The sequence below is a fragment of the Coregonus lavaretus genome (genome assembly GCF_964263955.1).
Source record: "Coregonus lavaretus genome assembly, chromosome: 5".
Lineage (NCBI taxonomy): Eukaryota > Metazoa > Chordata > Actinopteri > Salmoniformes > Salmonidae > Coregonus > Coregonus lavaretus.
Window position 1 is genome coordinate 24,407,180 of NC_139992.1, and position 17,235 is coordinate 24,424,414.

At 42.2% G+C, this 17,235-nt stretch overlaps 1 protein-coding gene across 2 annotated transcripts; it reads right to left on the minus strand.

The window, feature by feature from the left end:
• Positions 1-640: 640 nt before the first annotated feature.
• LOC311129366 (V-set domain-containing T-cell activation inhibitor 1-like) lies at positions 641-10,233 on the minus strand. 2 transcript variants are annotated; one of them, XM_084161632.1, is made up of 5 exons: positions 10,115-10,233; positions 9,862-9,926; positions 2,480-2,854; positions 2,128-2,382; positions 641-993 (listed from the first exon to the last, which is right to left on the minus strand). In XM_084161632.1, exons 1-5 carry the CDS (start codon positions 10,144-10,146, stop codon positions 911-913), a joined length of 810 nt encoding a protein of 269 aa, XP_084017758.1. In that variant the 5' UTR covers positions 10,147-10,233; the 3' UTR covers positions 641-910. The 2 variants fall into 2 exon arrangements, with proteins under 2 accessions (XP_084017758.1, XP_084017757.1); XM_084161631.1 differs by having other exon boundaries at positions 641-1,038.
• Between the last annotated feature and the right edge of the window lie 7,002 nt (positions 10,234-17,235).

The window sequence follows — 17,235 nt, forward strand, 5'->3', positions numbered from 1 at the left end:
CTTGTGAAGACTTACAGAAAACGTTTGACCTGTGTCATTGCCAACAAAGGGTATATAACAAAGTATTGAGAAACTTTTGTTATTGACCAAATACTTATTTTCCACCATAATTTGCAAATAAATTCATTAAAAATCCTACAATGTGATTTTCTGTTTTTTTTTCTCATTTTGTCTGTCATAGTTGACGTGTACCTATGATGAAAATTACAGGCCTCTCTCATCTTTTTAAGTGGGAGAACTTGCACAATTGGTGGCTGACTAAATACTTTTTTCCCCCACTGTACCACGGCTAAGGGCTGTATCCAGGCACTCCACATTGCGTCGTGTATAAGAACTGCCCTTAGCTGTGGTACATTGGCCATATACCACACCCCTCGGGCCTTATTGCTTAAATGAACTGACCTGAAGCAGAGGATGTCCCAGGACCCTCAACTCAGCAGACAGAATACCTTCAGTCCCCATCTACTGGTTTGAAAGATTGCATGGCCCATGTAGGCTTTCACAGAATGAACTTCAACAAGCACCAGCCTTAAACTATTTCAAATAATTGATACATTTTATTGAAAAAAAAATTAACATATAGTCCTATGGATTCACATTTTACACTGATAGCCCAGTAGACTGATTGCCACAGTGAATCCCATAGAAACAAAACATAGTTTATTACGTAGGCTTATTATAGTATTACCTTATGTAACTATAATTTCACCACTTCACCACTGGATAACCTATAGCCACACACACACACATACACAGTTTGTCACCACTTGTTAATCCAACACAAAGTCCATCAAACTCCAGGCAGCCCAATGCTAGTGGATAGTCACCAGACCAGTTCACTTCACCACAGACAGTACTTTTAGTAATCTTGCCTGTAGGCTATGAAGAGTAGTTACTGTGCATGTGTTCATCAGGTTAGTTGGTAGATCCAGAGAAAGACACTGGCTGTAGCTGCTTGGAAGTGCCATTGGGGTTGTAGTATGGGCGGTGCAGCTGCAGTAGGGAAGGAGAAAAAAGTCATCGCTGATATCTCTGTATCTGTAATAAAAAGGAAGGATGCTGACTATACAGTATGCACACTGCCACAAGCAGTGTTGGGGAGTACATGTAATCTGATTACAAAAGAACTGTAACTGTAATCAATTACGTTACCAGCAAAAATATTGTAATCAGATTACAGATCCTTTTGAAAAACTAGATGATTACTTCATGGATTACTTTTCAATCTAGATGATTACTTCTTGGATTACTTTTACATTTGGGAAGGTTGTTTGTGAAAAAAAGAAACTTTCTGTTTTCTCAATGACATTCAATTCAGCATTGAAAAAAGGTGTATGTTTAAATTTTTTCCACTTGAGTGAGTTTGACCACAAGTCAGAGACCACTATTATGACACACCAAATGCGTTTGTTGGATCCTTTTTGTTTTCTTCTAATGCCTCTTAAGGGGAAAGAAATCCAAAAGTAATTGAAAGTAATCGATTACGTTTGGGTAATCCAAACGTTATGTTACTGATTACAATTCGACAGGTAACTAGTAACTGGCCGTGACCGAATACCCATACTAGCGACAAAATAATGTTTTATAGTTTGTGAAATTTAGAAAATAGTGCTCCGAATGCATAATCTGATGCACGATTGTGTTGACCCCCGCCATTTCTTCATTTTGGTACAGTGCGTCAATTTATCTGATTATCAGCTGTTGTCAAACACGTGAGTCGGAAAAGATGAGTGAATTTCACTAAATCAAATTCGGACACGTCCCCTGTAACGGATTACATTTAGAAAGTAACCTACCCAACCCTGGCCACCAGTTACTTTATTTGTCACTTTATTTTTTGTTTAGCTGTCCTGGTTGGCCAGGTTGTCATGGTGATATAGACTGAAGAGACTGTAGGGTTAAATGCCACATCAATTGTCACTTTATTTTTTGTTTAGCTGTCATGGTTGGCCAGGTTGTCATGGTGACACAGACTGAAGAGGATGTAGGTGTCCTCACCTGAGGGAGTGACTTCACTTGTGTAAATGTTTTTAAACTGGGAGAGAGTCGTCTAGCATGCACTTCTCATCCAGGTATTTGTTCAGTATAAAATACTATTTTCTTTGCCCTGAAAGGTGTTTACTGGACCTTTGACTGTTGCCTGGGAGACAGCCTTCACCAGATGGTTTTGGATGATGCAGGTGTAGCTGTCGTACAATGTAATTTGCTGAAGGGAGCTGATGAATCGTGTTATCCCGGCAGAGTTGTTGAAAAAGCTAGTTTCACTCTCGTTTAGGACGTTGTCATTGACATCCAACCAGATGACATTTGGTTTTGGGAACCATCTCTCTGCCTCTGCCGTCAGGGTAGTGTTTACCGACTTCAATTTGGGGGCTGAGAAAGCTGAAATGAAGCATATTTTCAGAGTAAGCTACCTTGTGTGTAGTTCTACAAATATTAATTGTGAAATATTGACAATGCCTAAGAGTTTGCTTCTTACCTGCAGCTCTGAGGTTAACACTGGCAGTCCCCGAGCCACTAGGGGCGTTCACACTGCAGTAGTACACCCCCTCATCTTTCACTTTCACGTTCCTCAGCAACAGAGAGGCATTGCCTCCACCTATGGCGTCTGAGAACAGCTGGGTTCTATCTTTAAACTGGGGGTTCTGATCCGTCAGCTGGACTGCTCCTTTATCGTAATTGTACACCACCTCGCTTAGTCCCTTCTTCCATGTGATTGACACCTGACTGGTCAATTCCCCGCTCTTAGTTGAAGTCTTGAACTTGCAGCTCAGGATAACATCCTCCCCCAGGTTCCCGATGGGCCACTTGTTATTGCTATCCACGGTGCCCTGGGAACCCCTGAAACTCTGACCTAGAGGACAGCACACAGCAAAACAGAACACAACATACAGGAGGTTTGATTAACACAGAGATACTGTGTGCAGTACATAGAGACTATTGTTACCCACATACACTGGTACACATACACACACACACAGACAGGTACGCACGCACTCTCACATATGCTCAAATACACGTTACATGTTAATAGAGACATGACATGGATATTGACAATGATGATGACACAAGTGAGTACACAGTATATGGGTTTTTCTATAAACTAGCGTACCAGTGAGCATTTATTGTAGTAGACAACTGTTTGGAGCTGTTACAAAGTCATTAAAAATAATTTCCTTTTTTTTTCTTCATGTGAATACATTAAGATATAAAGGGGGAACATAGATACATTCAATATAATTCACGAGTTGAATCAAATCCTGTTTAAACCCTTTCTCATGCTTGTAGGCTTCACAGATTTGGCAAAAGTCGTGTGACAAAACTACCTTTCTTTCCTTACATTTATGATACTGTTGTTTGTTGTTATATCATATAGTAAGCATTTAACAATTGAAATACACATTGACCTTGATCCTGTGAAATTCCTGGATATTGCTGTCGGGCTCTTTTTTTGTATGGACATCTCGGGAAGTGTACTGTAACCTCGTAACATTTCGTATCTCCCTATTTTATGGTGTGAAGACAGTTTTCATGGGCACACATATCCAATATAATGTACAGTGGGGAGAACAATTATTTGATACACTGCCGATTTTGCAGGTTTTCCTACTTACAAAGCATGTAGAGGTCTGTAATTTTTATCATAGGTACACTCGAACTGTGAGAGACGGAATCTAAAAAAAATCCAGAAAATCACATTGTATGATTTTTAAGTAATTAATATGCATTTTATTGCATGACATAAGTATTTGATACATCAGAAAAGCAGAACTTAATATTTGGTACAGAAACCTTTGTTTGCAATTACAGAGATCATACGTTTCCTGTAGGTCTTGACCAGGTTTGCACACACTGCAGCACCCTTTGTTGGCAATGACACAGGTCAAACGTTTTCTGTAAGTCTTCACAAGGTTTTCACACACTGTTGCTGGTATTTTGGCCCATTCCTCCATACAGACCTTCTCCAGATCCTTCAGGTTTCGGGGCTGTCGCTGGGCAATACGGACTTTCAGCTCCCTCCAAAGATTTTCTATTGGGTTCAGGTCTGGAGACTGGCTAGGCCACTCCAGGACCTTGAGATGCTTCTTACGGAGCCACTCCTTAGTTGCCCTGGCTGTGTGTTTCAGGTCGTTGTCATGCTGGAAGACCCAGCCACGACCCATCTTCAAAGCTCTTACTGAGGGAAGGAGGTTGTTGGCCAATATCTCGTGATACATGGCCCCATCCATCCTCTCCTCAATACGGTGCAGTCGTCCTGTCCCCTTTGCAGAAAAGCATCCCCAAAGAATGATGTTTCCACCTCCATGCTTCACGGTTGGGATGGTGTTCTTGGGGTTGTACTCATCCTTCTTCTTCCTCCAAACACGGCGAGTGGAGTTTAGACCAAAAAGCTCTATTTTTGTCTCATCAGACCACATGACCTTCTCCCATTCCTCCTCTGGATCATCCAGATGGTCATTGGCAAACTTCAGACGGGCCTGGACATGCGCTGGCTTGAGCAGGGGGACCTTGCGTGCGCTGCAGGATTTTAATCCATGACGGCGTAGTGTGTTCCTACTGGTTTTCTTTGAGACTGTGGTCCCAGTTCTCTTCAGGTCATTGACCAGGTCCTGCCGTGTAGTTCTGGGCTGATCCCTCACCTTCCTCATGATCATTGATGCCCCACGAGGTGAGATCTTGCATGGAGCCCCAGACCGAGGATGATTGACCGTCATCTTGAACTTCTTCAATTTTCTAATAATTGCGCCAACAGTTGTTGCCTTCTCACCAAGCTGCTTGCCTATTGTCTTGTAGCCCATCCCAGCCTTGTGCAGGTCTACAATTTTATCCCTGATGTCTTTACACAGCTCTCTGGTCTTGGCCATTGTGGAGAGGTTGGAGTCTGTTTGATTGAGTGTGTGGACAGGTGTCTTTTATACAGGTAACAAGTTCAAACAGGTGCAGTTAATACAGGTAATGAGTGGAGAACAGGAGGGCTTCTTAAAGAAAAACTAACAGGTCTGTGAGAGCCGGAATTCTTACTGGTTGGTAGGTGATCAAATACTTTGTTATGTCATACAATAAAATGCAAATTAATTACTTAAAAATCATACAATGTGATTTTCTGGATTTTTGTTTTAGATTCCGTCTCTCACAGTTGAAGTGTACCTATGATAAAAATTACAGACCTCTACATGCTTTGTAAGTAGGAAAACCTGCAAAATCGGCAGTGTATCAAATACTTGTTCTCCCCACTGTATGTGATTGCAAAATCCAATGTTTCAAACAGAGAGTAACTTTAATATGATTAATAAAACAAAAATGTATACTGTTATTAAGAGGGTTCTTCAATAATTATACATAATAGTTGTTTGATGCACGTTTGATGCCTAGCTGTTTAGTTATGTGGGGACATGATCAAACAACATCAGCTGATGCAGGAAATAATTTTGCTTCCATCTGTCAATTTTCAGATTTTGGGATATTTTGCAACTATAACTTCCATACTTTCATAAAATGTACAAATAAATCGGCAATAATGTATATAAATACTTGATTTGTATCATTTTATCCCAACTCCGTCAACTACACCTACCAAAAATATCGTTCTTGTTAGCACGTTTCATGTAGAACTTCAACCGCTATTTTTAAAACTCTCCATGTTGAATCATATATCATTCAAAAGCTTGTTATCCGGAGCATATTGTTAGCTAGTCCATACATGGCTATATCCTTTGTAGGCGTAGCGCTTCGTGCTGGAAGATTAGTAATTCCCTGACATCCGATTGGGTACTGGCATTTAAAGGCCCTTTCCGGCAACCTGATTGGTTATAATACCTCACGTGCCTCGCAGCACTTCCTTGTTTGAAAATATCTCCCGCGAAGAATCCATGTAAAAATACAAAATTAGAAAATCTCGAAGAATGTACCTACAGTATGTGAATAAAAATAGGCGATCTCAGTTAGCCAATGCGAGAAAAGCAGTGAATGAAAGAAAAAATGAGCCAGATCAGCCGATCGAGGCAGTGGCAGTACAGGTAGAGGAGGAAAAGGAGGTAGCCGGCAGCAACTCAAATTATTTGAGATGAAGATGACAGCATGCAGCGATCAACCAGACAGCCAACAGTGGCTTTTAATCCACATGTCACAAATAAACCAACGTGTACATGATTTGATTTGCCCTAAGTGTCTAAACACTGGACTGAAAATCACCATAGACCCCACCAACCAGGGATTCTGTAATTTTGTCATGATAGAATGTGCACACTGTGAAGGTGATCGTGATGCATTTAGGAGGAGTGTTTACACTTCTTCCAGGATGCAGGAGTGATCCAGGGGAGATGTGGCATTTTATATAAATGTGAGGATGGTTCTTCTAGCCCACGAACTTGGACTTGGTTATGCAGCTCTAAAGAAAATAAGCAAAGTCCTAGGGATTCCTTCCTTGCGTCTCATCTCATATCATATCAGAGACATGACAGGAGAGTGACAGGTAAATAAAAAGGGAGAGTAGCCCATTATTGTCAGGTGACTTGCTGTGTATAAATAATATTTATTTCCTTGCTCCAGCAAATATATTCAAAGTGAATAAAACAGAGTGATAGGAAAACATAACTGTACAATGAGACTGTCACATAGGCCTACAGTGTCATAGGGCTGTAGCCTACTGTGATTACTGAGACATTTGCTTTACATAAAGTAAATACATGCTGATATGCTAATATTTGCATAGGGTAACATGCAGATATTTAGTCCTGCAGTTATGACTGTAATGTCGACAGACATAATAAGTACTTTAGTTGCAGAGATTCAGAGAGGGCTACAGTCAATGGAGAGTGCTGCAAAACTAATTAGAAGAGCATACGCAGATATAGACCCAGACATAGCAGAGTTGCTGAAGGAGTATGAGGATGCCATCATATACATTCATGTATCCTTTAACGGCACTTGGCACAAAAGAGGATTCACTTCCAACTATGGGATAGGTGTGTGCATTGGTGCTGGTACCAGCGTGCCTTAGAAAATGGTGAAAATCCAACCAGTCACAAAAACCATGGACGCCATACATTTTTTAATGGAGAGGTTGCACAGAAAATGCTACCTGTATATCATAGGATGTCAAATGAATGTCTGAACACTGTACTATGGTCGCGATGCTCCAAAACTGTATTCGTGGGCAAAAACCGCATTGACGCAGCAGCCAGTATGGCAGTAGCCACGTTTAATGAGGGAGCCACTGCTATATCAAATGTGATGGACAAATTGTGGCTTGACAGCACTTTGGTGACACTGGAAGCAATCAGAGAGGAGTTGTGAGAGCTGATGCTGTTTCAACGGAGTGTGCCAAGCGTAGGCGCAGGTCCCATGACCCGTCAAGAAAGTAAAGCGGCACCAGCAACAACTCAAAGAGGGCGGTACATATTTGGCAGGCATAGCTGATTAATGTTCTGCACATTTCAACAGCCGTACAAAATCCTTGTATGTGTCAAACTGAGCAAAGTGATATGAGAATTTTCCCAAAACTGCATATTTGCCCAACAGACCAGTATTCAAAGCATATGCTCTATTGCTTGAAACAAATGTATTAGACGTGCTATCTTTGTCGCCATTTTCTCAAAATGACATGTTCCCCGTGCGCCAATTCATTTTTCTCAGTCTTCAACTGACGTACATTCACATTATTCCACACACAGGTTTTTACAGAGGCTTTTTCGATATCTTGTGTCGTTTTGATTTTAAGTGTAATTTTATCTGTACATATATGCAAAATATGCATCCGTCATACATGTGAAGTGTTTTTTTTTATAATTCCATGAAATGACAATATTTTTATAAACTGATCTGTAAAAGTCTGACCATTGAGTGTCTTAACACAATAAAATAAAAAATAAAAATTCTGCCTTGAAGCAATGTGTTGAAAAACGGATTCACGTGATATGCAAATTAGCACATATTTAAGGAGGTTTTGCCTCATTTGCATATTTTAATTGTAAATTAAATAAAACTTGTAATACAATAATATCTTGTATTTATGTATACTTTCAACTGGTAAAGTGTCAGTCTGATGCGAGTAAAGGGAGAAAAAATCCCTTTTAGCCTGTGTTTTTTAAAACCGAACCGACCTCAAAAAGCACTAATTGCTCAGCAGTATTGAGGTAAGATTACGGTCCGTTTGTTTTCTGAATTAAAACGGAGCAATCGGGAACTTGAAAATTGCATATTTATTTGTTTTTGAATAGAAATTGAAAAATAAAAAAGTTGCTTGTTTTTTCGTTTATGCATATAAAACCCCCAAACAACTTGATATTTCGATGTTCAAATGTGGGTGGGGTTAAATGTGGAATGCCTGGCCAAGTGCACAGCCAACACTTCCTGTCCTTTCAAAGTAGGAGGTCACCCTTCTAACTCCATTCTATGAATCTATGAACATATTATCTATTAATTAATGTATTAATAGCTGCCCATACCGTGCCACAGTGCCAAGACAAGGTAAGATTTCTAAATTTCTGCATTAGATTTGGTGTGCATTGACTTATTAATGAACTGCTGTTACTGTAAATAGTTAGCTGACTGATATATCCTAGCTACCTAGCTAACCATTGGTAATCTTATTAAATGATGCTATACAGCCAAAACAACAGTATCCATTGCTAGACTAGAGATCTACCCGAGCTATAGTTAGTCAGTGGTTGCACATCTAACTAACTGTAATGAAACAAATAGTAGACATGTAAATATATCATTTCACTGTTTACAGCAGGTCTCCAGCTACCCAGTGGAACTAAACATCCAACCAATGCCTCAAGTGTCGTGTTGTAGGTCCACCACAGACCCGAAGGGTTCTGGGGTCCTGTCCAGAAACAACCCCTAGCTCCTACCCCTAGACATTTGTGGAGATCTGAGAGAATTGGACAGGTGTAAGCAATACTGCCAAAATTCCACCAAGCCTATCAGAGGGTAAGGTGGAGGTCTCACCATGTCACCACCCATCAATCCCACTCAGATCTCCACAAGTGTCTAGACTCTGGGCAGTAGGGACTAGGGGTGGTTTCTGGACAGGCCATGGGTATTATGGTAGCTCAGTCAGTCAGTCTGGCACTGTCAAAAAAACATTTAATAGCTGTCAAATACTTGCTTCCTCTGTCCTTGGGAGAATCTCAATTGCATTTACCTGATTCGTTGCATCCTCTCTCCTCGTCTCCTTCTCAAAACTCATTGGATGAGAAGGTCAGAGGTCCTTCCCCTCTCACCTTATCCAATGGGTATTGAGAAAGAGGCAAGGAGAGAGGATGTGAGGAATGAAGTAAATGCAATTGAGGTTCTCCCCTTGTTTCATCCATTCCTCACCTCCAACTCAAAGCACATTGGGAGAGAGGAGGGAAGGGTCCTCCCCTCGGGCTCCAATGCACTTTCAAGGAGAGGCAAGGAATGGTGGAAGCAAGAAAGGGATGTCTAGTTTTCACACAAACACACACACACACACACACACACACAGCTAGAAGAGTTTACTGATTATAATGATTTCATTAAAAAAAAGATATAGAAATGCTGTTATTTATCTTTTTAATTCTTCTGGAATGTTTAGCATGGCTGTAAATTAAAGAGAAGTTGACTAAAGCACCAACAGACCTGACTACTAGGCATGACAAAGAAACATGCAATCTCCATGTTTCATGTGACATTTTGAATGACATGTAGATGTTTTGTTGTTGCTAGGAGTTATGGTCTCATTTTCCCTATATAGACACTTATTCCTGTAACTACACATGTGAAGCTGCTAGAAAATCATTTAAATGTATATCAAACCATTTAGAAATGTTGACCCTGATGTCACACATTGGCCCTTTAATTTATAGAAAGACCCATATGCTCACGACTTACCTGCAAATGACACAGACAAGATGAGGATGATGAGTCCAGCGGCTACGAAGATCATGACTATCATCCTGGAAATGTAGATGAAAACAATCAAGCAAGATCTAGCAAGAACCTTCAAAGTCAATTGAACATCACAATATCCAATATCCAAAGTTCAACTGACTATGCACTTGTTGGTGATAAGAAGGAAAGCTGTTGCTGGCCTTGAATAACAATCACCATATTTTTAGAAAGACACATTGAATAGAGGCCTCACCCCCAGAAGATGATCTGTCCAAGGGAGGCCATGGCTCCTTGGTAGCTGTGTCTTTATTTGCAGGGTTATGATAGTTCCAGCTGCTCCCTTGACCAGAGTCCACATACAGTACCGTATGATGTGTCGTCTACAGCAGCTACATATGAGATTGACAGAAGCTCCACACCCACTGTATGTCATTCGTGCAATATCAAACATTGAACTCTTCTTGAGTCAATATTGTCACTGTTAGTTACTAGTTACTTGTCCAAAATTGTAATCAGTAACATAACTTTTGGATTACCCAAACTCAGTAATGTAATCTGATTACTTTCCCCTTAAGAGGCATTAGAAGACAAAATGGATCCATCAAATGCATTTGGTGTGTCATCATAGTGGTGTCTGACTTGTGTTCAGACGTGCTCAGGTGGAACAAACTTAAACTTGCGCATTTTTTCAATGCTGAATTGAATGTCATTGAGAAAACAGAAAGGTGTCATAATGTATTTATTTTTTCTAACATTAATCCAATAAGTAATCATCTAGTTTTTCAAAAGTATCTGTAATCTGATTACCGTATTTTTGCTGGTAACGTAACTGATTACAGTTAGTTTTTTTGTTATCAGATTACATGTAACTGATTACATGCAATCAGTTATTCCCAAACCCTGGATATATGAATACAATTAGACTTACCCTTGAATTCATAGAAGCATATGCCTTTGACGAATGTCCTTCATCTCCCTTGGTTTGGGCCGGGCAAGTTTTTCCAGGTTGCACTAGTTTAGGCAGCTCTCTCTCATTTCTGCCTGGACATCTCTCCTCCAAGTGTTTCTGGGTCGACCCCTTTTTCTTTCCCCCTGGATGTTCCATTTCAGGGACTTGTAAGGGTGTTGCAGGCCGATCTTCGTACACTCTAAGAAATTAGGGGTTCAACAAGGGTTCTTCTAAGATCCTCAAATCCTCAATTCAATGGCTCAGACACGAGACGTATGTGGCAGGGTCTACAGACAATCACGGACTACAAAAGGAAAACCAGCCACGTCGCCGACACCGACATCTCGCTTCCAGACAAGCTAAACACCTTCTTCGCCCGCTTTGAGGATAACGCAGTGCCACTGACGAGGCCCACTACCAAGGACTGTGGCCTCTCCTTCTCCGTGGCCGACGTGATTAAGACGTTTAAGCATGTTAACCCCCGCAAGGCTGCCGGCCCAGACGGCATCCCTAGCCACGTCCTCAGAGCATGCGCATACCAGCTGGCTGGTGTGTTTATGGACATATTCAGTCTCTCCCTTTCCCAGTCTGCTGTTCCCACATGCTTCAAGATGGCCACCATTGTTCCTGTACCCAAGAAAGCAAAGGTAACTGAACTAAATGACTATCGCCCTGTAGCACTCACCTCTGTCATCATGAAGTGCTTTGAGAGACTAGTCAAGGATCATATCACCTCTACCTTACCTGTCACCCTAGACCCACTTCAATTTGCGTACCGCCCCAATAGATCCACAGACGATGCAATCGCCATCACACTGCACACTGCCCTATCCCATCTGGACAAGAGGAATACCTATGTAAGAATGTTGTTCATTGACTATAGTTCAGCATTCAACACCATAGTACCCTCCAAGCTCATCATCAAGCTCGAGGCCCTGGGTCTGAACCCCGCCCTGTGCAACTGGGTCCTGAACTTCCTGACGGGCCTCTCCCAGGTGGTGAAGGTAGGAAACAACATCTCCACTTCGCTGATCCTCAACACAGGGGCCCCAAAAGGGTGCGTGCTCAGCCCCATCCTGTACTCCCTGTTCACCCATGACTGCATGGCCAAGCATGCCTCCAACTCAATCATCAGGTTTGCAGACGACACAACAGTAGTAGCCTTGATTACCAACAATGACGAGACCGCCTAAAGGGAGGAGGTGAGCGCTCTGGGAGTGTTGTGCCAGGAAAATAGCCTCTCACTCAACATCAACAAAACAAAGGAGATGATCGTGGACTTCAGGAAACAGCAGAGGGTGCACCCCCCCTATCCACATCGGCGGGACCGCAGTGGAGAAGGTGGAAAGCTTCAAGTTCCTTGGCGTACACATCACCAACAAACTGAAATGGTCCACCCACGCTGACAGTGTGTTGAAGAAGGCGCAACAGAGCCTCTTCAACCTCAGGAGGCTGAAGAAATTCAGCTTGGCACCTAAAACCCTCACAAACTTTTACAGATGCACAATTGAGAGCATCCTGTCGGGCTGTATCACCACCTGGTACGGCAACTGCACCGCCCACAACCGCAGGGCTCTCCAGAGGGTGGTGCGGTCTGCCGAACGCATTATCGGGGGCAAACTACCCGCCCTCCAAGACACATACAGCACCCGATGTCACAGGAAGGCCAAAAAGATCATCAAGGACATCAACCACCCGAGCCACTGCCTGTTCACCCCGCTATCATCCAGAAGGCGAGGTCAGTACAGGTGCATCAAAGCTGGGACCGAGAGAATGAAAAACAGCTTCTATCTCAAGGCCATCAGACTGTTAAATAGCCATCACTAGCACATTAGAGGCTGCTGCTGCCTATTGAAATCACTGGCCACTTTACGAAATGGAACACTAGTCACTTTAATAATGTTTACATATCTTGCACTACTCATCTCATATGTATATATCTCTACCAAGATGGCGTAGCAGTGCGGTCGTGTATTCTGTAGTGTGCTCGTGTAAATAACCCGTTTTTTTGTTTTTTGTCTTTTTCGTATATATTTCTCAATCTCACTTTTCATCCTTCAACTAAATATACTTTCCTGCAACCCGCCTCACCCAATGTGGAACGGATTCTATTATTTCTTATACCTTTTTATCTCGAACCAGCTGAAACTAGCCAGCTAACTAGCTACCTACTAGCTACTTGCTATTAGCCCCCGTTAGCGGTTTTCACCATTGTCCGTGGCCTGCACTACCTACCAGCCAGCTCTAGCCTGGACAATTATTGGCCAGTCTGCACAGCGCGCTATCGACCCAGAACATATCGGATTTCTGCTGGAATCACTGAATCGCTGGACCTTTAACACCGGATCATCGCAACTAGCTAGCTGCAACCGAATGGATGTTGTTGTTGGCTAATCACCACTGTCCCGAAGCTAGCACCAGTTAGCCTTGAGCTAACCTTGAGCCAGGCCCATCTCCCGGCTATCTACCTCTCTGTCAACCGGACGGGACCTCCAAGTGTCGACACGGAGCCCCGCCGATCCATCACGACTGGTCTGCCGACGTAATCGCCTGATGTGGTTTCAACAGGCTTCCCGTTGCGACGACCACGAAGATCCATCTGCTAGCCCCGGCCCGCTAGCACACGCAATCAACAGCCGTGCCTCCTGCTCGCCTGTGCCGTAGCAGCCATTGAACTGCTCCCGGACTCACCTATTGCTGTTCACTGGACCTTATGATCACTCAGCTACACAGCTGATGCCTGCTGGACTGTTCCTTTACACAGTACCCCATCCTGTTTATCTGTCCTGTTTATCTGTTTAGCCTCAGCCCAAACTTTCTTCGCCATTACCAGTTGTTGTCTTAGCTCTCTCGAATAACACCTGTGATTGCTTTATGCCTCTCTCCCATGTCAATATGCCTTGCCTATTGCTGTTTCGGTTAGTTCTTATTATTCAATTTCACTGTAGAGCCCCCAGTCCCGCTCAACCTGCCTCAGATAGCTCCTTTGTCCCACCCCCCACACACGCGGAGACCGGCTCAATCGGTGCCTCCTGTGATGCTATCTCTTTCATTGTTACCCAACGCTTAGGTTTACCTCCACTGTACTCATATCCTTCCATATCCTTGTCTGTACATAATGCCCTGAATCTATTCTACAACGCCCGGAAATCTGCCCCTTTTATTCTCTGTACTCAACGCACTAGAAGACTAGTTCTTAAAGCCTTTAGCCGTATCCTTATTCTACTCCTCCTCTGTTCCTCTGGTGATGTAGAGGTTAACCCAGGCCCTGTAGCCCCCAGTATCACTCCTACTCCCCAGGCGCTATCATTTGTTGACTTCTGTAACCGTAAAAGCCTTGTTTTCTTGCATGCTAACATCAGAAGCCTCCTCCCTAAGTTTGAGTTATTCACTGCGTTAGCACACTCCACAAACCCTGATGTTCTAGCAGTGTCTGAATCCTGGCTTAGGAAGGCCACCAAAAACTCTGAAATTTCCATCCCCAACTACAACATTTTCCATCTAGATAGAACTGCCAAAGGGGGCGGAGTTGCAATCTACTGTAGAGATAGCCTGCAGAGCTCTATCATACTATCCAGGTCTGGACAGTTTGAGCTTCTACTTCTAAAATTCCACCTTTCCAGAAATAAGTATCTCACTGTTGCCGCTTGCTACAGACCCCCCTCAGCCCCCAGCTGTGCCCTGGACACCATATGTGAATTGATTGCCCCCATCTATCCTCAGAGTTCGTACTGCTTGGTGACCTAAACTGGGATATGCTTAACACCCCGGCCGTCCTACAATCTAAACTAGATGCCCTCAATCTCACACAAATTATCAAGGAACCTACCAGGTACAACCCTAAATCTGTAAACATGGGCACCGTCATAGATATCATCCTGACTAATTTACCCTCTAAATACACCTCCGCTGTCTTCAACCAGGATCTCAGTGATCACTGCCTCATTGCCTGCGTCCGTAATGGGTCCGCGGTCAAACGACCACCCCTCATCACTGTCAAACACTCCCTAAAACACTTCAGCGAGCAGGTCTTTCTAATTGACCTGGCCTGGGTATCCTGGATGGATATTGACCTCATTCCCTCAGTAGAGGATGCCTGGTTGTTCTTTAAAAGTGCTTTCCTCTCATCTTAAATAAGCATGCCCCATTCAAAAAATGGTTCACCCCAGACTTGACTGCCCTTGACCAGCACAAAAACATCCTGTGGCGTACTGCATTAGCATCGAACAGCCCCCGTGATATGCAACTTTGAGATAAGCCAGTTGAGAACAAGTTCTCATTTACAACTGCGACCTGGCCAAGATAAAGCAAAGCAGTGCGATAAAAACAACAACAACACAGAGTTACATATGGAATAAACAAAACGTACAGTCAATAGCACAATAGAAAATCTATATACAGTGTGTGCAAATGTAGTAAGTTATGGAGGTAAGGTAATAAATAGGCCATAGTGCAAAATAATTACAATTTAGTATTGACACTGGAGTGATAGATGTGCAGAAGATGACGTGCAAATAGAGATACTGGGGTGCAAATGAGCAAAATAAATAACAATGTAAATAACAATATAGGGATGAGGTAGTTGAGTGGGCTAATTACAGATGGGCTGTGTACAGGTGCAGTGATCGGTAAACTGCTCTGACAACTGATGCTTAAAGTTAGTGAGGGAGATAAGTGTCTCCAGCTTCAGAGATTTTTGCAGTTCGTTCCAGTCATTTGCAGCAGAGAACTGGAAGGAATGGCGGCCAAAGGTGTTGGCTTTGGGGATGACCAGTGAGATATACCTGCTGAAACGCATACTACGGGTGGGTGTTGTTATGGTGACCAATGAGCTAAAATAAGGCGGAGACTTGCCTAGAAGTGATGTATAGATGACCTGGAGCCAGTGGGTTTGGCACAAACAAATTCCAATGGAAAACACTGTCTGATTTTTGGTTTAGTTGTCATCTAAATGTGTTATTACTGCGCTTTCAACCATTTAAAAGCACAACAAAGTTCAAATGGGAACAAATGTCAGATATTTTGTATTTATACAATTGAATGTGATATCACTGTGCTTCATCTAATAGCACAACCAAATGACCTGGATTGCAATTGAGATTACATTAAAAGTACATAGTGGCAGGTAGCGTAGCGGTTAAGAGCATTGGGCCAGTAACCAAAAGGTAGCTGGTTTGCATCCCCGAGCTGACTAGGTGAAATATCTGTCTGTGCCATTGAGCAAGGCTCTGGATAAGAGCGTCTAAAATGTAAATGTGGTGCAAGTGATCAATGCTGTTCGAGATTCTGCACAGATTATTATAGCAATTGTGAAGATCTCCACAGACCTGCTATCTCTTTCTATGATTACATAAGAACACATTTATAATTACAGTAGGTTAACCTCAGAATGTGGCCATGGATGTGTTACTCATTTTAAGGTTAATTAAATACTGTTACATTATTCTGAAAGAGAGCCTTAACTTCAGGCTATTTACTGTATTACTAAAGCAATGTTGAATTGTGTTTGGTTGTCAACGCAACTAAATATCAACATTTAAAGGACCGCATCTGCTTGGATAGTTCATCTGAGCCACTGGCTTAATCCTATTCTTTCGCTTGTATTTTTGGTTTAGTTGAAGTAAATCCAACATAACATTTGTTAACTTGTCAACAAGTTAATAGGCTATTTACTGTATTGCAAAAGTGATAATGAATTGTGTTTGGTTGTCAACGAAACCAGATATTAACATTTGAAGGAGATGTATATTTTGTGCAACTGCCTTCCAGTTAATTCCAGTTTGTCTAAAAATTCATAATTGATATGTTGGATTCACATCTCCATCTCAACGAAGAATCAAAGTTAAAGAACAGGACTACATCAAATCAAGATGTCGAATTGCTGTTCTATGTGGGATTAGCGTATCACGTGGACAGAAAAAGAAAAGGTTCCTGGAGTATCCTTTAGGGGTTTTTCAAATTGAAACTGTGGGGGAACCCCTATAAGTTTTTTGAAGAACTCCTTTTATTGGATCCCCTTTGAAGATCCTTTTGGGGTAAATTTTTAAACTACCCCCCCCTCTCCTATTATTATTATTATTAATAATAATAATAATATGCATAACAATAACACAATATTTTAGTTTAAAAAAAAAAAAAAAAAAAAAAAATGAGGTAAACTCCCAGCTGAGCCCCAAGCCCAATGGGTATATCCTCTGGCCTGTTGATGTTAATGTGTTGATGTTCTCCGTATCCATAGCCAGAATGATTTTGCAGTGCATGGTGATTGAACAGGTTTCCTGTTATATTCATCAGAGGTGTAGGGAGGGTGAAGTCTGTGAATCCATACCTTGGATTTTGTGAAGGAAAAAAACTGTTTTGATAATGGGTTTCATAAACATACCTTGTCCATAATGTAGAGGCCTGTAGGATATTCATTGAAGAGT